Source organism: Aulostomus chinensis, chromosome 4 (assembly GCF_037954235.1).
Source record: "Aulostomus chinensis isolate RoL2024-O1b breed Wild chromosome 4, RoL_Achi_v1.0, whole genome shotgun sequence".
Lineage (NCBI taxonomy): Eukaryota > Metazoa > Chordata > Actinopteri > Syngnathiformes > Aulostomidae > Aulostomus > Aulostomus chinensis.
In genome coordinates, this window is record NC_141323.1 from 15,094,187 (window position 1) to 15,115,262 (window position 21,076).

Consider the following 21,076-nt stretch of genomic DNA (forward strand, 5'->3'; position numbering starts at 1 on the left):
AAATCAGTCTTTTTTTTTTTTTTTTTTAAATCACGCACCTCTTCAAGTGGTGATTAAAGCCATAGTGCAGGACATTTGTCTCTTATTCTCATGCTTACATCATAGCCTGTGCTGTGACCTATAGCATCCATACAGTAGTGGCGGCAAAAAGTTGGACAAATTATTTTGAGCGTCATACAAGCACTGCTAAATAACTCATTTCACAAAAAGAATTGAATCAATTTGTCCTGATAACATTTACAAAGTCGGACAGGATGCACAATCAAATTAGCAGAGGGCTAACAGGCAGTGGTTACCTCTATCATAGCTCTGTACAGACTGTTGTGGATGTAAGATGGTGGATGGTTTCTTTTGAGCATCAAACAATCCAGGGAAATACTGGTTTCACTATCAGAATATGATTAACATTTAGTGAGTCTGAAGGGGCATGTGATTTATCCACAATCAAGTTAGCAAATGGCTAACAGGAAGCAGTTAGGGCAGCTGTTTCATAGATGTATGATGGTGGTGGCTGTAAGAAGGTGAATTACTTGGTTTAAGCATAACAAGGCCTGCAAAATGACTTGTTTCATCATCAGAACTGCGCACTTTTGTTCTGATCACATTTGGGAAGTTTGACCCGGCTCATAACATAGTTACTTTTCCACAATCAACTCAGCAGAAGGCTAATTGGATTGAGCTAGCTCTGGTGTAGCTTACTGCTGTAAAGAGGGTTTGTTTTAATCATCACACAATCCGGCAAAATGCCTTTTTTCCCTGTCATAATTTGATCCATTCCGTCTGATTGCTACTGCACAACAACAAGCTAAAATTCGTTAGCAGGGGGCTAACCTGAATTTGCCAGTTCAGCTGTTGTCAGGTGCACATGCAGCGCTACTAGCTAATGGAAAAGCTAATCAATATCCTTGGCAATTTCCTCCATAGCTTCACGATATTCACTGGAACATGTAAGTATGTGGAAACAAACTGCATTCAGATTCATGAAATATCCGCTCGGGCTTAAGACCGTTTGCTACATCCTGTCAATCATAACCGACACACAGTAAAGTCATGCTTACCTCTATTAAGTTCTCCATGCCACTGGCTGTGTCTGTTAACATGATCAAGTCTTTTTGCATCTGGTCCACCCATTCTTTTACCCTAAAAAAAACCAAAAACAAAATAAATTGACAGTATTAGAATAGCTGTCATCATTGTCTAATGACCTTTGTTGAACTCATTTCACCATCATTTTTTGAATCCAGTCCAAAAGAATCAAATGATTTGAGCATTAATGTTTATTAGATCAATATGCTTAAAAAGGCCATATATATACATATATATATACATGTATATATATAGGAAGAATGAAATCATGTTTAGCCAAGTGAATACACTTCTCTACTCCACTTGAGCTGTGCACTAAGGCGAGCGCTATTCATAGATGTCAGCATGAGTGTCACATCCTCAGGGGTGAGATGCTGGTTAATGTATTCTTCTGAAGAGGAAGATAACACAAAGAGACGTAAAAGAGCAAACGCCGGACAAAATGCTTCAGAACGCGTCGTGTTACATACACTTTGGTAAGAGCAGATCGCATTCTTGACTTCATTGAAACTCGGCTGATGCAACTAATAACATGCAATGAACGCATCTTTACCTTTATCACCACATCTGAATTGTTTTAAATCAAATTGATCAAAAAAACTCAACATTTTATTTGGATTCTTTAACATTGAGCTTCAGTTCTCAGGTCTACTTGTGACCTTATCTGACATACCCCCCCCCCCAACCATCGTCAAAAACCAAATGAATCTGCGCTTCAATGGGACACAGCTGGATTTTTATTTGCAAAAATGAATGAGGCAGAATTACTGTAATAAGGCTGTAATTAACTCATTAAACCACACACTTTCTATTTAAAGCTTCTAGAATTTATGGGCTAATATAATTTATTAGATTCAGCAAATCTTGCTAAAGAACGATAGCTGAAAACAAGCCATCCGGCCAGCACCAGGACTCTTGATTCATTTGTGTCTTTATGAATAAATGAAAGGACAGTCACATGCTGTTTGGCTAAAGAAATAGAGGGAGCAAACCTTCACGTGTCAGTTTATTTTCCAAAGCTTTCTTGCACACCTACTGCACAAACCTTCCCACTCCTAAATAAAAAATACATGACCGCATCCATAAAGAAAATTAACTTTTCTCCCCAAGGGTGTGAACTAACCTCTTCAACCTCTTCCCTACCTTTGACATATGAACCCTGTCTATGTTGTCTTATTTAAAAAACACAGTGTAACGTGAGCCGGGTTAGCTCACGCTGGCACGGTGTGGCATAGCGGCCACATGCGTGTTGTATATTTAGCCCAGCGAGGAGACAGCTGCTCGTGGCTGAGAGCAGATATAGGTTGGGTGTACTGTCAGCACATAACTTGCTTCATACCCTCCACCCTCTACCACCACCCAAACTTCATGTCATCATGTGCACAAATACACTGGTAGCACCTGTTGAAGCACGGAAAACTCAGGCGGGATCAATAACTTTAATAACAGCAGCAGCTTTGGTTCTGTCAGTTTTGTCGTCTAATAACAAGCAGCACGTAGTGTGAACGTTATTCTCATTACATGAGCAGCCGGTTTTGCTCCAATAAATGCTAAACTCATCCAATAACACCAAAAATACCAAAGAGAACAAATTTATGTGTCGTAACATTGATCCCCCCCCCCCCCCCCCCCCCGGTCGACTATTAATCATCTCGCTATCTTTAAGATTTATCCAGAAACTACAGATGAGATGATGGTGCTGATCCAGATTTGATTTCACACCATCTTCAATTTCATGATTCACATCCTTACACAAATTTCAAATAACTTCCTTTGGAATAAATTTTGTCTATTTATGCTCTTTGGGAGCCGGCATGGCTCAGAGGTAAAGGGGCAGGCTAGCAACCGAAAGGTCGCTGGTTTGATCCTCACTTCCCCTGCTGACCACGTCCAAGTATCCTTGAGCAAGATACTGAAACCTAATTGTCCTAATCCCGATGGCCCTGCGACGGACTGGCGACCAGTCCAGGGTGAACCCTGCCCCTTGCCCAAAGCTGGGATAGGCTCCAGTGCCCCGACCCTTAACAGATATAAATATAGGTGTAGGTGTGTGTAATATATATATATACATATATACATATATATATACATATATACATACATATATACATATATATATATATATATACATATATACATATATATATACATATATACATACATATATATATATATATACACATATATATATATATACATATATACATATATATATATATATACACACATATATATACATATATACATATATATATATATACACATATATATACATATATACATATATATATATATACATATATACATATATACATATATACATATATATATATATACACATATATATATACATATATATATATATATACACATATATATATACATATATACACATATATATATATATATATATATACATATATACACACATACATACATACATACATACACACACGCATATATACACATACACACATGCCAACGGCAATGATAATGTTCCAGAAAACAGGCTATGATATCAGCCGAGATATGCAAAAGATGCATTTTTATGAAAATTTCTTGCAAACCATCATGAAAGCACATTACAAATGTGCACGGACACGTTCTCTGGTTCATAAAAAGCAAGTGGCATCCTCAGATACTGTAGCATGCTACAAGTAGCACGCGTTGCTCCGTTGCGCATGACAATTAGGAATGTCACGGAGTGATAGCATGGGTGCAGAAGATTACTTTTTTTTTTTCCAAAACAAAAAAAAGGGACAGACAATTTACCAATCTAACAATTTTAGAAGTAATCATCCATCCATATCAACAGGCACTGAAACTTCTCTACATGTATATCTGTCATATATACTACTTAAAGCTACGTTTTCCTGCTAAAACTTGTGCACTTAGATAGGATATTTCTTGCGCTGGAGTATTTCTACACTGCAGTATTTGTTCTGCTGCGGTGAAAATGCTTGATGTTGAAAAGGCGTGCGTTATTACATCAGTTGACAGCGTGCAACCGACTCCAGGGTCGAGACCAGGTCCTGTGCAAGCAGGTGGGCATTGAGGTTGTTGTGCACATAGCACTTCCAGATGGGATCGGTTGGCATTATGTAAGAAGGTCTTGGTATAACAACAGGTGTGGAACGGGAAGGTCTGAGCCCGAGTCAGGATCGTGTTCACCGACCAAACCCTTCCCCTCAATAATCTGAATACAATTTAGCAACAATCTATAACCAAAGCCACCTATAACTGATGCCACCTCCCATTCATAATTAATGCACTTTATTTTTCCTTTCTATTCATGCAACATCATACACAAGTTGCAGAATATCATAACTAGATGACCTGTAGCCATGAAACCTGAAAAGGGCCAAACTGGTCGTGGATAAACATGATTAATTCCGTCACTGGTCTTGAGGAGCGTACTGGTTCCTGCATGAGGTCGACGTTCAACAGCGTAAAACTCATCCAAGTGTGAACTCTTTGTGAACTCTGTCATCAAGGCTTGGTATAATAAAATCTTCATGTAGACTGATTAGCCACTTCCACAAATAACCATCTTCCTCTTGTCAGTCAACAGCATGCATTCCCTTCGTATCATGGGGGTGCGCGAATTCCTCAGTGAAGGAAGTGTATATTTCTTTAAGGATAGAAGCAGACTGAGGAAACTGTCCAGGGTTTCACAAAGGAAACGGAGTTTAAAAAAAAGAAAAAGTGCCAAAAAACACGAGATGAGAGGATGGTAACTTGCAGGAGGACATGGAAAAATATGATAGCATCATTACCCAACCCCCACCCCACCCTCCATTTCCTATGCTCAGCTCCTATTGCGCCCCTCTCACTCGTTCTCCTTAGAGAAATCAGAGAAAGGAGGGGGCAACGTGGAGAGGAAGGAAGCCTGCCGAGCGGCTGGTGAGACATGCAAAGCCACTCAAATACAGCGGTCGTAGACTCCAGGGCTGGAGGAGACTGGCCCTGTGAAACTCAGCCAAGTGTGAGACCTGCTGGCATCGAAAGCCTCTTCTCTCTCACACGTGTCTCGTTGAGTCATTAATAACACCCACTTAAGGAGCAGACGGTTTTTATGGCAGGCAATTGTTGATGCCCTTTTATCATCTTTTCTTCAATTTTTTTTTATGTTGCTTTTCTTTTTCCACAACCACTGTTCTCTCAGTCATTCACTCGCTTCTTGAAATCACTCGGTCAATCCCTAAGAACCCAATGAATGAGTTTAACAGTTCATTTATCACCTGCTCTCCACCAACACCTCCACTGTGTCATGTTAGCACAATATCGGGCACTGCCGGTTAATGATATGCTATGTGCTTGCTAGAAGAAATTACAGCTCAAACACGCTTGAAAAGTCCCTGTGTGAAAACAAATGCTTTCAACATCTTTTTAAATGTATGTTTAAAACCCTTCACAGATAGAAACAAGCAGTTTTGCCACATTGCGTGATCCAAATTTTCTTCAAAACACATTTTGCGTGTGTATGTTGCTTACTTGCTTGCTAGCTGGCCAGGAGGCTCGCTTTTCACGTAGCGAAAGGGAAGGCAGCAGCATACAGAGCTGAAGAGGCAGTGATCGTTGAGTGAAATCGTCGCCCCCCTTAAACCCGTAGCATTGCAACGGTAAACTAGACTACCCTTTTGCTCGTGCTAACACCATCAACGCTAGCATGAGCAAGAGTTTGCTGGCTTGGGGACGACTTTGGCATCCTAACACAACTGGTTGTAGTGAAATATACGTATGGCCAAGTTTCTTTTTGTTGTCATGTTGGTCACCATAACCTTGTCCCAGATCCCTGACATAATTGGGTTTGAGCTCTAGACCTGCTAAGTTATGGTGCCTCTCTGAAACAGTTATTCTACTTCAAGAGTTGATTCGTTGCTGTTGACATGCTAATTACAGATTAAAAATACGGCACGAGTGCTAAATCAGCTTTCTAACCTGCTACTATGTATGTATACACACACACAGTAATATATACACCTTTTGTCTTGTAGCAACAAGACAATTTTCTTTAAGGAAATCTTGTGTACAAACACACTTTGCACAGGAAAAACAATTCCATTGGGACTTCCAGGGCTCCATTTGGTCTTTGTGTAGACGAGTCAGGGAGCCAAGACTGTCATTAAAAAAATAAAATCCTTTAGCCCTTCATATATGCTTCTGGCTAGATGTAGTAGCTGCAGTGAGGCTTGTGGTTGCTCAGTGCCGCCTGCCACATCCCAATATTTCTGTCAATATCGATTTGGGCAAATGGGTGTAGCTGTTCAAATATTCGTCTCAATGGCTGCCCTGGCAGGAGCAGAGATAGAAAGCTAATCTATCAAAACGATTAGTAACTTCCAGTCTGTTTCCTCTTTATCTTTACAATCAGCCTGGATACCACTTTACTGCACCCCCCCCCCCCCCCCACACACACACACACACACACACACAACTGGAACCAGCCATGGTCCAAACAGCTTCTCTCTGTGTGTTGTTCGTAAGAGAAATGTGACTCAAGGAGCTTGCAGTGATCACCACCACAGGTCCACTGACTTAAGAGATTTGCAGTCACACTTGGTTGGAGTTTAGGAAAACAGATCGCCTAACACGAACACTGAAGAGACGGCATGAAAATTTGATCACTCACACGCACCTATGAGGGTTAAACGCTGCTTACGGTACATATCAGCACGCATGTGTGACTCTCTCACTGCTAGTTCAGTTAATTCCTTGGGTCAACTAATCAACATGTCCTGTGCTTGATGTATGAGTCTACCAAGTAGCCCCCCCCCCCCCCCTTTTAGCCTCCATCTAGCTAATGACTACAACAGGCTGCCTCCATCAGGCCAGCTGTCCCGTGTACATGCGCATGTGTGTTCAAGCCTGAATGTAACTGGAGCACTGGGTCTCTCAGGGGGCAGAGGAGCGTTGCCCAGTTCAAAGGTCACCAGGACAGGTGCAACTTCTTTGGAGGAGCTCTTAGTGTAATGAGGTGGGTGTAACCATATTTATAATAAAGCTTCCTGGGCAAGCGCACGATGACGAATTAGCAGAGTTCGAAACTTCATATTGGTTTACAATCACACCGCAGCCTAATTCTTTTCTTTTAATTAACCAGGTGATTTATACAGCCTGATTACAGCAAATTACAAGGCCTTACTTAGCCCTCTCAACGCTATCATTTCATTACCGAGGAACAATCTGACCAGCACATACGAGAAAACAAATATCTTTTCCCTGCCAGTTAAAAGCAGACTGTCAAAATCAGAGATGTGAACACAATCCCAGAATAGAGACTGTGACTCAGCATGAGAACGCTGTCTTACATTTAATCACATTAACCCCTCTGGCCAAGCTGCGTGTGACTGTGGGGGAGGCTTCTTTCTGTTCTCCTTCCCTTAATACTTAAAAAAAAAAAAAGAGAAAAAAAAAGAAGCCACCATCTCTGGCAGTTACGGAGCAGTTTAATACAGTTATACAGCACTGGTAGGATGAGCAGCTCGGGAAGTGAGTATGCTAAAATACTAAAAGTACTCAGGAAGTAGAAGGGCAATCACAGCGAAGACCTACACCAAGGCAACTAAAACCTGTGCATGTTTTGAGTTTAGTCTATCAGGAAACCATTTAAATTTTATTCTACAATTTGATTTGGCGGCCGCTTTTGTCCAAAGCAACGTACAACTCTAGCAAGAATTTCGCCTGGAGGGAAAGCCTTAGTAAGAACGACAAAGTGCCTCAAGTTTGATTTGCCGCAGGTGCTGCCATCTAGTGGCAAAAGACATGCCAGGTTTTTTTTTGGCTCTCTTTAACATAATTTCACCACAACTGACCACAACCAATAATTCAACGTCAACAACATCTTTCAACATTCAAAGCGTCAGATTAAAGTGCCTTGATGTTCCCTGAACAGTTGAGTCTTCAAATGCCTCTTAAAAGTAGAAAGGGACTCTGCGGATCGTATGGACTTGGGTAGTTCATTCCACCATTTGGGAACAACAGAGGAGACGAGTCCAGCTAGAGATTTGAGCCACGCTGGCCTGGGAGCACCAGCCGTCTCTCACAGGCGGAGCGTAGCGGGCGAGAGGGGGTTCAGACCCGGATGAAGGATTCCAGGTAGGTGGAAGCTGTTATTGTCGCTGTCTTGTAAGCCAGAAAAAGAGCTTCGAATTTAATGATCATTAGAAAATAACACGGGCCTCAATTCCCATTTGTAATTAAATTATTGACATTTACTGTGTTTTCATTATTGCTCCCATTCCATCACCATCAAGAAGTCAATTAAGAAGTTCCCTCAAAAGAGAAAATTTGGTCTCGACAATGAGGATGTCTCAACACACCCCTACTTCCTTCCTGCGCTGAACTCAAACGACCATCCACCCATCATCCACACCACATATCCCGTAAAGGGTCACATGGGGGCTGGAGGCTGTCCCAGCTGTCAGTGGGCTACAGGCGGGGTACAACCTGAGCAGGTCGTCAGAGTTATTTATTTATGAGACGGATATGTCCAGGGTTTTTGATGGTTATGGGTAGGGCCACTTCCATGATGGTCTTCCCCTCATTTGCCCATCAATTCATTGGTATTTCTGGTATTACCCAGGCACCAAGCCCTACTGCCGATAGGATCTTAAAAACTAGTTCTATATTATCAAAATTTTGATATAAACTTGGTTGTTGGACTATCAAAGATTGTTGCAGCATCACTGATTTCACTCTATTTAAAAAAAAAAAGCCTTAAATTGGAGATATTCCGTTATAAACTTGTCCTTCACTAATACCGTTTCTTCTTTCTCATTAGACAAAAAGCTCACACTTGAGCTGTTGTGAGGTTTAGAGATTGTAATCTAAAAGATTCCCTCCCAGAGGGAGTTCATGGAAAGAAACTAGGAAGATTTCACTTCAAGGTTCTTCTGCAAGTCCTTAATGCCAAACTTATTTCTAGAAAGAACGACACATAGGAGTTAAAAAATACATACCCTGTAGACTGTATTCTCATGCTTTAGGCTGCCAAAGTATTGGAACAGTTTGTCATGAAACACTTTAGGTCTCACTGGGTAACTGCTCAAAGTCTCGTCTCCACTCAAACTTGCGGTATTAACAGCTGAATGTCACCCGTCAACTGAGCAGGAGCGTGTTCATGAGTGACTTTCAATAGCCGGGAAGTTGTTTTCAAATGAACTGATGGAAAAAACACAATGTTGATCTTGCGATGCACATCATTCGCACTCAAATCGCCGTTAAAAAAAAAGAAAAAACAAAAAACACAACTTTCACACGTGGGCTCAAGTCCCGGCACATGCGAGCAGCCACAAGAACCCACAACTCGATATTCAATCTCAGAATTTCTGTTCCACAGCCCAGCAGCCGTGTAAAACATCCCCACAACCCTTTTGAGCCTACAAACTGTCACAGGAAGGGAGATTTTGACAACAAAAACAATGCCTCTTCTCCGCTCCTCTCATCGTGTTGCGCAGTCACTGTTTCAGCACTGTTTGAAACCTTAAATCCTTCTCTAATAGTAGTAATTGAGGCTTCTAATCGGTTCTTAGAGAGAGACAGAGAGAGAGAGGCAAGGATGACTCCATTATAGGAAGCATAGGAGATGCATGAAAAAGATAGGGATGTTTGAGGATGGCAGGGTGGATGTAATTGAACACTCGGGGATAGCTAATAAGAGCGCTGACGACGTAGCAAAGCACCTAATAAGCAACGGGCTTCCACTTTCAACCTCTCTTCCTGCGCGTCCATGTCATCTCCTTCTGCTTTTCCCTCCTTAGCCAACAGAGGGGCGACAAATTAAAGCTAGAGCCTGAATAAAGAGGAGTAGAAAGAGAACAAGAGGGGGCGCCGATGGGTACTGGGTCGATCGGCACTGGGTGCAGATACGGATGTAGGCAATTTAACATACAGTATTTAGCGTCAGGTTAATGACTATATCCGTGTGCGCAAGGGGATCAAACGGTGCTCGGCATACAAAAATAGAGAATGGCCTCCTTGAAACCTGAACTATCCGTAATCTTCGTCAAAAGTTGAGTTCTGCAGCTTTATCCGAATCCTCATGGATGAAAGCTCCATCTGACTGCTCCATCGCCATTCGACAGCAATGTATCTGCCTGATTGGTTCTCCTAGGCTGATGAACGTCGCTGGCAAACATAGAAAATGGCGTCTTTGGAAGCATGGAAGAGTAACGCTGAGCAGAAAAAACTTGGTATGCCGATTGCCCGAAGGTGAGTCGTCTACCCTCTCGTAGATAGTAGGGATGGGCTTGAGTGATCAATTACTCGCCATTTTGAAAAAAAAAAGTGATCTTGCTTTCAAAATAAAAGCAGCAATGCAGGTATAAAACCATCGTTTTGTCAGCTGGCTTAAGCGCTTAACTCTGAAAAATTCTGCGATCCCTGGATCTGGGACAACATCGCTTGTGTCCTTCAGAAGGGAACAAAATGCAGCTGCAGATTTTGAGTTTTGAGATTGCAGGACTCACATCGTCTTACAAGGCTAGTAATAATTACCCCCATTACATTCAAAATGTAATACTTTTACCCCTTACTAGTCATTTAAAAAGTAGCAAGTTACAGTACATTACTTTTGTGTTACTTGCTCATAAATCTTTTTATTCTGCACAGAAACAAAGCTTTTATTTATGATGCAATTCATTTTCTACTTAAACCAACATGCCGGAACCCCCCCCCCCCCCCCACATCACTGCGGAGCGCAAATGAGTTAAGTGATATCTTCTGCTTTATTGAGGCCAATAACACCATAACTGCAGGTTTTGTAAATGTCTCGCAGCCTCATTATCTTTCATGGCAGGAGTGAAGTTTCTGCCTCTCCTCTACCATTTCCCCTTCAGCAAATCAGTGCGGGCACTTCACCACAGCCCCCTGCCTTCATCTGAAGAGCCGCGTTAACGTGAAGCCTCGACAACAGTGTTTTCTGCACTCCATCAAGCACTTACGTTGGGGTGTATTAGACCTGTGGAAGAACTGACTAAACAGTTGGATGAGATCATTATAAAATAATGGGGCGGTGCTGGAGGGCAGCCATGCACCAGAGAGCTGGTGTGGGTTACGCGAATCCCGTTCTGTTGAGATTGATTGAACGGCTGAAATCATGACTGAAGGTACACAGCTGGTTTGACCAAGCTACGGTAAAAAGGTTGCTAGCAAAAACGTGCAAGACAAGGAGGACAAACCGTCTCCGAGGTGGTTACTAGATAGCTTTCGAAAATTTGTCAATGTTTTCTTATATTTACACTGAGAGCCGTGAGTCACACTGATTAGTTTTTGGTGGCAGGATTACATGTAGCATGGTAGAAAGTAAAAGTCTCCATAATTCAGTGTTGCAAAAGTGAATTATGTTACAATTATCCGTGGCAAAGTAGTCACTTAAATAATGTCATGCTACAAATGGCGTTTTACACTCAAACTGTAACAGCTGGCAAACTGGCAACGAATCAGCCAAGTGGTGATTTGATCATTAACTGAAATCCATCGGTTGATACGGTGCACATTGCTAGCAGCCTCTGATGCTAATCTGCCAATGCTAACGCACAGCCTCGCTGAAACCATGTTTTAACAAAGTTTATCTTATTTAATTTTGAAATAAAAAGGCCAGTTTGCACATGTACGGTATGTGCAAGAAATAATATATTTACAAGATAGCCAATTACAATTATACAATAATTAAGACAATTCCACAGTACCAAATACAACATACGGTAAAGGGTACTAGCTACCTGAGCTGTAGAGAGCTTTGACTGTTCGCAGATTACAGATGTAAGGGAAGAAAGATGTGTAACTGGTCAGCAATATTGTCTGCAGTTAACAAAAACACAATTATATCCACTATAAAATATCACTTATTCATTGATTACTATTTTCATTCCAGGAACTGTGACCAAAGGCGGTGAACACATCTAATCACCGTGCACCAGCAACATGAGACGTAGGTCAAACTCGTTCCGTCCCTCTGAATGTTTGACCTCACACTCGGGACCAAGACTAGCTGGGAGTGACTGGTGACCCCACTAGCGCCTCGTCCACACCCTCCATGTCAGACGGCGTATCTGCCCTGACAGAACTAACAGCTCCCATTGTATCACCTCCCTCTGCAGGTGTCCAGACATATTAAATCAGAGGGAAGAGAATTGTTGTGACACCTCCAAGTGTCTGTATTTGCTCCAGAGCAATCACACCTGCTGCTAAGATTCCGGCGCATCCCCACAACAAACGATTAGTACCAGTAGGTAATGACACCACAATGAATATCAAATTAGATAGGGTTCATTTGCAGCCATTCTTAAAATGCCCAATTAAATTTACTCAATTCTAATTATGAATATTAGTTTTTCAACAAAGTCTTCGTGAGGGTTTTTCCCCTCACTTCAGGTTTTCATTCGATGTTTTCTCGATCTCTTTTAACAAACTCTTGTCTGAGACAAATTCAGTTACAAGATTTCCAGAAACTTGAAGTAAAGCTTAAACTACTAGTTAAGGGGACATTCGCATTGATTTAAAACTGCAAATTTTACTGCAACAGATTTCAAGGACACCAAAGGAAAGCCGAGCAAATTGGGCGATCATGTGCACGGATTATGTTTTCCCCCTTACTGTTACACATTGATGTATCAATTTAAATCTTCTTCGTCTTCCAAAATTATTGACAGAACAAATTGTTACTCCGTTTCTCTTCCTCCTCCTCCTCCTCCTCCTCTTCGTCACCCCTCCAGCTGTCTGTCTCTCTGCTACATGTCATTTTGAACTGTGCTCAAATGACTAAACCACAGGGATGAGGACCCTGTCACCTCCACACTTTCTGAGCAAAGTCTCTACCCATCCATCCATGTATTAACGCTACCATTCTGACTCACACACACACACACACACACACACACACACACACACACACACACACGATCTGTGATGATGTGTATAAATAGAGAGATTAGAGAGGCTCCCGCTGGCCAAAATGTCCAATTAACGTCAATCTACACGCCTACACAAGCAGACTACTGTTAGTGCTGTACTGAGTACTAGCTTCCCTGATGGTTACACACACTGTCCAATGAGTCTAACACTACTTCTGCTGCAATACGACTCCATTAAGGGGCTCTAGCGGAGCCATCACAGGCCATCGAGGGTCCACTTTTCTCAGCGTGTATCTCAAAATATTACACATCAGATGGGCTTTTGGTGTCCCACTTGAGACATTTTAAGTACTTAACGCCTCGAGTGTGTGATAGGACAAAATGGCTCATCAAGTCCTTTATCACATTTCGAGGTATCTATAGAAAAGGTTTCCGTTTTTTTTTTTTCAAAGTAAGACAGTGGCCGCCATATTCCAGAGGTATTTGTGATTCCTTATGGAAGTGTCACAAGTGCACAAGTCACAAGCAGATGTCAACTTTAGCTTCAAGTCTGAAGTAACTGTGGCGAGTCCCTGCGGATTTGCGTTTTACTACCTTTAAAAGAATAAAATTTAATTTAAAAAAAAACGCCCAGTTGTGTTTTAAACATAAAAATGCAAACATTTAACTAGGAGCTACTCTGAAAATTCAGATTTAGATTCTGGATCAGTTCTGAAGTGGAATAAATGCACCTCAACCAATGTTTTTTCATATAACCACATTTCATTAAGATACATAAGAAAATTTCAGTTTCCCAGCAAAAAGTCAAACTCTCCACCGGTGATCACATGACCTCCTTGGCAGCGGGAATTAAAGTAATGAACTCCTTCTGAATCACCTGTTGCAAAGTCTAACAAGTCACGGCGAAGCCGAGAAGAACCTTCTAACAATCAGGATTTTATCTCCACTTTTTCCCGTATGAGCCAGCAGAACTAGCGCGTTGCATTAGCCTCTTTATTCTCAAACCATACATTCCTAAAACAAATCGAATAAGTCAGAATGGCTGACATCCTCATTCTGGCCACCTCAATATATTCTGATTTATTATTTTAGATGTATATTTTGAGACGTCATTGGAACTCTGTGTATACAGACTTGCTGTTCTTGTATTGGCTAGCAGGCTACCTATGTGGTTTGCGTTGTGCACGTGCAAGGGGAGTGCAGCTCACCACAATACCTGACATCTGTCTTTAAAATTGGTTATTCCATCTGTAATTCTTGCTCTTATTCACTGACTCTTGAAAATATTCACCTTTACGGAATTTTCCCTGACACTTTCCCTCGTTGATGTCGTCTGCTACGCAAATCTCGAGAAGTCCCGTGCGGTGGCAGCTGACGCGAGATTTAGCATGATTCAAAATGGCAGCACCCATGGAATTCCTTGGACATAGCGTGACCGCATAGTGCAGGTAGAAAAAAGCAGCTTCTTAAAAAAAAATATGCACAAGCGACTCGCTGTTGAAAATCTGAACTAGCCACAAGCTAACGGGCAAACAAGGCTAGTATTAGGACTGAAACCTGTTAGTGTTCATCAAGGTCTTAAACCCTCAATCTGGAACCGCCGCTTCCCTGTATGTAGTCCCTAGTACTTTTGAAAAAAACTGCCATAAAGAACCGGCTCAATATTTGAGGAAATACACATAAACTCTAGCGGAGAGTTTGATGAGACGATAGCGTGCTCGCTACACAGCCAGCCTACTTTTTTTCCAGTGTTCAAAAAAAGCCCAGCTACCAGAACAATTAAAGCTGGAAAACCTCAAGTTTTACCTTGGCTGTTTAATCCCATTAAGAACTTTCTCCTCCGTCCACCCTTGTGTCTGTCTCTACTTTGGATGATGTATTTTGTGCTCTGCCAGCTCCCTGCTGCTTCACTGCATTACTTAACTGAATATTGATTAGCTTTGCCAAAGGCTCTCCTCCTCCCTAACATCCATACTGGTGATAGAGACTTAAAAATAAACCTCAAAGTAAGGAAGCAGTGCTGTATGGTTGTTTTGTTGTTAAGTCCCCCCGCACACACACACACTCTACTTCATATTTGGGTATATACAGATGTGCTTCCTGTTCTGGTCAACCCTCCCATCCAAACAGCTGTTAGCTATTCCCAAGGTTGCCTGGGCAACAGTGCAATGGAAAATTCTTGGGAAATTCCATGTGGCAAAGGATGCGAGGTAGTAATACAGCACCAGGGTAGCTCAACAATTTTCTTTTCACAAACAGCGCAAACACACACACACACACGAAGTTTGATGAGAAACTTGAATTTAAAAGCTACATTTCACTCAGGAGCATGCGTGGGGGGGGGGGGGGGGGGTTGGGTCCACTGTCACTCCACACCCCATTCCTATATCTTAGCTGCCTGTCTGAACCAGGACAGAACCTCAAAGACACAGGCTTGTCTAAATATATCCAGGGTTGACACAGTGGCACGGGGGAGTGGGCGGGGGGAGAGAGACTGAAATCAGTGAGAAAAGGAAGTTTGACAGAAAATGTTCAGTAGGGGGAAGGGGGAAGTAAAATAAAGCAGACACTGGACCTCCAGTAAATCTGTGGGAGTGCGTTTGTGTCTGTATGAAGTAACTTTCAAGGTCACATACGAGACTACAGGTCACAGTCAGGGACAAAAGCTGTGCCACCTATTGGTAAAATACTATTCTCCTCCAGGAAATGGGTGTATGTCAGTGTGAAGTGACTAAAAATGACTTAACGGGAGTGTGAGAGTGTGTGTGTGTGTGTGTGTGTGTGTGTGCCAGATATAGCCCACCAGCTGCTTGACTCTACATGTAGGTAAGAGCACGCCTCCTGAAATATACCTGCTAACTCCCTCACTTCCATCTGCTTGTTACATCTGATAGTTTTCTTCAAACGTTCCCGTGTCGTCCTCATCGTCACAGTCCAGGTTTTAAAGGCTGGAAATAAGTGAATGAATTAAAAAAAACAACAACTAATTTTTCAACTTCTTTATGATCCTTGAATTTCATCATTCCCCCCCCCCCTTTTCCTTTCTCACACCAGAGCAAAAACAATGAGTGATTTCACTTTTTAAAGTGGACCAAAAACTTACTAGACTGACACCGTTTCAACTAAAAGGCCACTGTGAGTTTGCACCAGTTGTAAAAAAACAAAACAAAAAATAGCGGTTAAAATGCTGCAAGCCAACTTTTGTATTTATCTGACCACCGAATGACAGACGAAGGCAAGATTGCCATCTTGATACTCCCGAGTTATTATCTTTCTAAAAAAGTGTGGATGGAAACAGGAAATTACAGTACACTGGGGTATTTAGAAATCTTGATGGTGGGTTTTACTACCATAAAATATACACACCTTCCTCTTCCAATTAAAACTATATAAGATCAATTTATTACACAAAGGAACTTGGCCAGAAAGTTTGGGATAATTGTTTTTAAAACTTAAAAAAAAAAAAAAAACAGTGCCAAATATGCACTATTTTGTAATGAACTATAATTCATGATGGATCTGTTCAGTGAGAAGATAAAACCACACGGGGACCCGGCCGTAGCTGAGCCATGCCGCTTCCTTACGACCCCTACAGGTGGCCTCATAACCGTCAAGGTCCAAAAAATACAAAGACGGACGTTAATGTAATCAAGAATGGGTTAATAACATCTCAAGTTAAAGTTTAGCTTGCCCACCCCCCCCCCCCCTTGTCTCCAAAAACCCACCAGCACCCACTCAAAAAAAACAACTGCTCACATGACTGTTCAGTGGTTCCAGCTCCAATTAACAGTTTCAAAGTTTAGAAAAACCTGCACGGCGCGTGATGGAGAGGCTCTGGGTCGCATCCCCTACCACGCGTCAGTACTGTTGACTCAACCAGAAACGCAATCAATCGCCTCTGTTAGTTCGTCGAGTTCCCGTTCTATGCCACCTCGCCAACCTGGATAAAATGCTTGAGCCGATGACATCATCGCCTTCATGGTGGCATGGGGGGGGGGGGTAGCAAGCAGCTCCGCTCACTGAAAGTTCTTGATGTTCCGGGGTCTCCCCTTCCTCAAGAACCTGCTGCGCTACATCCACATAGCTTTGCTCCGCCTGTTGCCCGTGCTGCTCTGTGCCGCAACGAAGTGCCCACTCACATTATGCCCGACGATTGCCAGAGACAAGGGAGCAAGCAGAGGAGCCTGGTTCCAGCTGAGCATGAAATCTAGTTAGTCTTTGGGGAAAAAAAAACAAAAAAAAACAAGTGCGAGTGGGAGAAAACTGAGTGGGGGGTGGGGGGGGCAGGAACTCTGAGGAAAGGGGAGGATGGAGGCCGAATATGGCCGGTTGGTGACTCAGGCAAAAGAAGCATATGATCAAGTCTGGGATTTGCCAGATCCGACACAATTTACAGACACTTGGGTGACACAAAGATCTGGGTTTTTTGGCGGCAGAGCCATAAATATGCAGCAAACTGTCCATACACAGAAGACATACAGGATCAACAAGGCAAGAAGTCTGGACTGGGCTGTTTTCTTCTCTCTCTCTCTCTCTCTCTCTCTTTTTTTAATCTCCCCTCATCTCTGAGTGTGCTCGATGGCGCCGGGATCTTTGGGGCATAGTCTATGACATCAGACTTTGCATTTCAGATTCGATGAAGTTAAAACGTCCGCCTTCGGGGCTACAAAGAACAGGAGGAGAAGAGAGACATAGGGAGCTGGACAGAATGAAGATGGACAGGGGAATGAACAAGACGGAGAGAGAGAGTGAGATGAGAGTGAGAGGGGATGGAGAGGAGAGGCGGAGCGATGAAGATGCGCTGCAGTTTGATAAAGATAAATATGGAGAACACGGCCATGCCAGCACACACCTCCTGTAATGCAGAGTGCAGTTTCTGCCACTAGAGGGCTCTCAAACGTTTGACGTCACCGTGAAGGAGCTAAGAATCGTGGGTGTCGTCTTGAACTGGAGCCAAAAATAATCACACCAAAAATAACTGTGGGTCAACCAACATTTAGAAAAAAAACAAACAAACAAAAAACACCGGTTTTATTCTGGATGCCCTTCGAAAACTTGCATTTTCGAGTTTGTTTTTTTATTAAACAAGAGAATTGCCCCCAATCGTCTACTGAAATCTTTATCTCTACGCCTGTGTAGCAAAAAGAAATGAGGAATAAAAACCAACCAGCCACCAGAAACGCCAGACTGCAGTTCCTGACGTGTCCACCGAATTGTTTTCAGTTCTTCCTCAAGCCCCAGTGGACCTCGGTGCCTAATTTCATGACTTCTGAAGAGGAGGAGGCAAAATTTGCAGATTTCTGTCCAGAAAAAAACCGACAACCACCTTTGGAATCAATAAGCACAACAACAACAATGGAAAGCAGAGGTCAGGATGCTTTTAGCCATCTGAATGTGTGGTGTAATTAGTCACAGAGTCGTGACCTACATGTCTTGATTTCCTGGAGGAAAACTCACTGGGTCTCTCCCTCCATCTTCCGCCCTTCTACGTTCACCTTGAGGAGGCTTGTCACTCAAAATCATCGTCCAGCAGCACTGAGACCAGCTCGGACGGACATCCACGTACTCGCTACCGGACAACTGCCGCCGCCTGTTAAGCTAAATTGAACTGCTGCCAAATCTTTGCTGCCAGTTTTACTTCATGTTTTTGGTTTGGTTTTTTTTGCCCCCTGATAGTTCCACTGTGCCTCTCAACGGATCAACATTTCAGCCTGTGTGAATATCGTGTACACAACCCGCAGATCAATCCACTTAGGGCCTGAGAAATAGAGGGAGTGGGCCGGCCGCTCTGCTAGTCTGACATCATTTTACTTGGCCATTAGGCTGAGTGCCATCATGGCTCACCACCTCTACTGGGGAGGGGGGGGGGCGCGGCTGTACTTGGGCTGCGTTCAAAACCCAACGCTGTCGAGTCCTGCCTCGTTTAGAATCATCTGGAACCTCACGGACCTGTTGATTGTGTGCGAGGAGAGGCGTGGCGGCTGAGCCGGCTCCTACACGTCAGACTAATTTGGGAGCTGCGACGCTGCGACTGAGGAGGGATCCACTGCTGCGTCTATTATGGAGGCACTGCAAATATAGACGTTGATAAGTAATGAAGAAGGAGTGAGACACCCCCCCCCCACACACACACACACACACACACCCCCCGCCCTGCCTGAGCCAGGGATGCATCATCTCGAGGAGGGTATGATGCTTAGCTACAACCCCCCCGCCCCCCCCGCCCCCCTTTGTGGGTCCCACATGGTCTACAACAACATCAGGTCACTTCAGATGTTTATTTGCTCCAATTTCACCTCACGAAAGCAACAGATTCATTTCCAGAAAGAAAAAAAAAACACCTCAAAGACGTTGGTGTTTCACCTCGGCTATGAACCATAAACTTTGGAGATGCTTCAGTAAGAAAAGTTTGGGAACTCCTGAGACAAAACCTGAAGCCCCCCCCCCCCCCTTGCCCACCCCTCCTCTACCTCCTCCTCCTCCTCCTCCCTTCCTGGCATGACTCCTCAACACCACATGCAACACCGCTGCAAGCTGGCAACAAACACACGTACTGGCTTAAAATATCACAAGGCAAAGTTGTATCCGAAGTAATGTGCAGCCGTCATCACTCGGCAACCTTCCACAAAACGCAGGGAAAAGGAATAAACAGCAAGATGATGTTACGGCATGAACGGGGTTATATAAAGCTGCAAGAAAAGATATATATTTAGGTGTACATGCATAGCAAGGAATAAAACTACAACAATGACGTGCTGCGTTCACGCAACGCGATAATAGGAAGACTTTCTCCGACCAACAGGCTACTCACATATGCGCTGATGGAAATTGTCCGGTCGACACGGACGAAACGGTTGACAGGAGTAAAAGTAGGCGGACTGGGTAATCCATAGCTGTGTTCTTTCCCAGTAAAACCAGCATCCAAATGGGGGGAAGAGATGCGCGCACGCACACACACACACACACACACTAACAAAACACGCACAAGAGAGAGAGAGAAGAAGAAAAAAAGGTTCCACAGAAATCCAGCGCGTTACTTCTGAGCCAGAACACGCTTCTACATCGCCATCGGTGCGCGTTTGGAAACAAATCTCATCTGGTATGTGGGTTTCCCCCCCTCCCTCCCCCCCGCAGCCCCACCGGTGGAGTAGAGCAAAGGAGTGGGCTTTTTTTGGTTCGGCAGCGTGTGTGTGTGTGCGTGTTACTGTAAAAGTGTGCGGCTCACATACGACGTTGGGCTATTAGTGTAGAGATCGACGGTGTGTCAGAGAAGCAGGAAAGGGGAGGGCGCACTGAGACGGCTCGCCCGCACAGTGGATGGTTGGCTCCAGGGCTGCAACAGCTTAACTAAGTGAAGAGGTGAGTTCAGTTAGGGGAGGGGGCACATGTTGCATAAACCGTTAGATTCAACCGGCATCTCCTTAACTGAAAGTTCAATATCTACGGAGGCCCATTCACGCCAGTAAAAAAAAAAAAAAAAAAAGATGGGTTAAGGTTCAATGTTGTCTTGATGCAAAAATATTCTGGGAATTTGAAGTTTTTTTTTAATGCATAGTTGACAAAGAGATTAAAAGGTTGACATTTTAAGGTTTGAAAAAAGTCAAAACTGTGAGTTAAAGCTGTAACCGAGCTGAAAAAGGTCCGAATTGAGTCAAAAATATGAGACGGAAAGTCACAGTCGTGACAGAAAGTCAAAACTTCGAGGCAAAATGGAAACCATGAGACAAAAACTCAAAAATTAGGAGATAGAAAGTTTAAAATATGAGACTGACAGTTTAAATTATGGGACAGAAAGTCAATCGGGATAAAACGTCAAAATTATGAGTCACAAGTATGAGATGAAGTCGTAATTCTTCTGTGTGTCGTAATTCGATTTTTTTTTTTTAAATCACATCACAATTAAAGAATACAAATTCCAATTGTGAGATTAAAAGTCAAAATTACTGGACAAAGGTGAAATTTTAACAGTCGCAAGTCGCATGAGATAAAAAGGACAATCTGAACCAAAAAAGTCCCAATTATGAGAATGAAAATTATGGGGAGGTAAAAATCTCTAAATTATACTAAAAATTCAAAATATAAGATAGAGAGCATTATTGTGCCAGTTGACAAATACTTCCTGCTACCAAAAAAAA

At 42.9% G+C, this 21,076-nt stretch overlaps 1 protein-coding gene and 1 long non-coding RNA gene across 5 annotated transcripts in view; one reads left to right on the plus strand and one right to left on the minus strand.

Annotated features, from left to right (window-relative positions):
• cacna2d1a (calcium channel, voltage-dependent, alpha 2/delta subunit 1a) overlaps positions 1-20,042 on the minus strand; it is a 92,360-nt gene extending 72,318 nt beyond the window's left edge. For all 4 annotated transcript variants that reach the window (XR_015112485.1, XR_015112486.1, XM_086202014.1 and 1 more), the window contains exons 1-2: positions 19,753-20,042; positions 1,059-1,140 (exon numbers count right to left, since the gene is read on the minus strand). Coding sequence is in view for 2 of the 4 variants with exons in the window: in XM_086202014.1 (XP_086058140.1) it covers positions 1,059-1,140; positions 19,753-19,862 (192 nt within the window). In the remaining 2 variants the exon portion in view is untranslated. The remainder of the gene's footprint in view (positions 1-1,058; positions 1,141-19,752) is intronic.
• On the plus strand, positions 7,975-12,215 carry LOC147262815 (uncharacterized). Its single transcript, XR_015112583.1, has 3 exons — positions 7,975-8,184; positions 10,202-10,299; positions 11,963-12,215. It is a non-coding gene; the product is annotated as an uncharacterized LOC147262815 (long non-coding RNA).
• Positions 20,043-21,076: the final 1,034 nt, after the last annotated feature.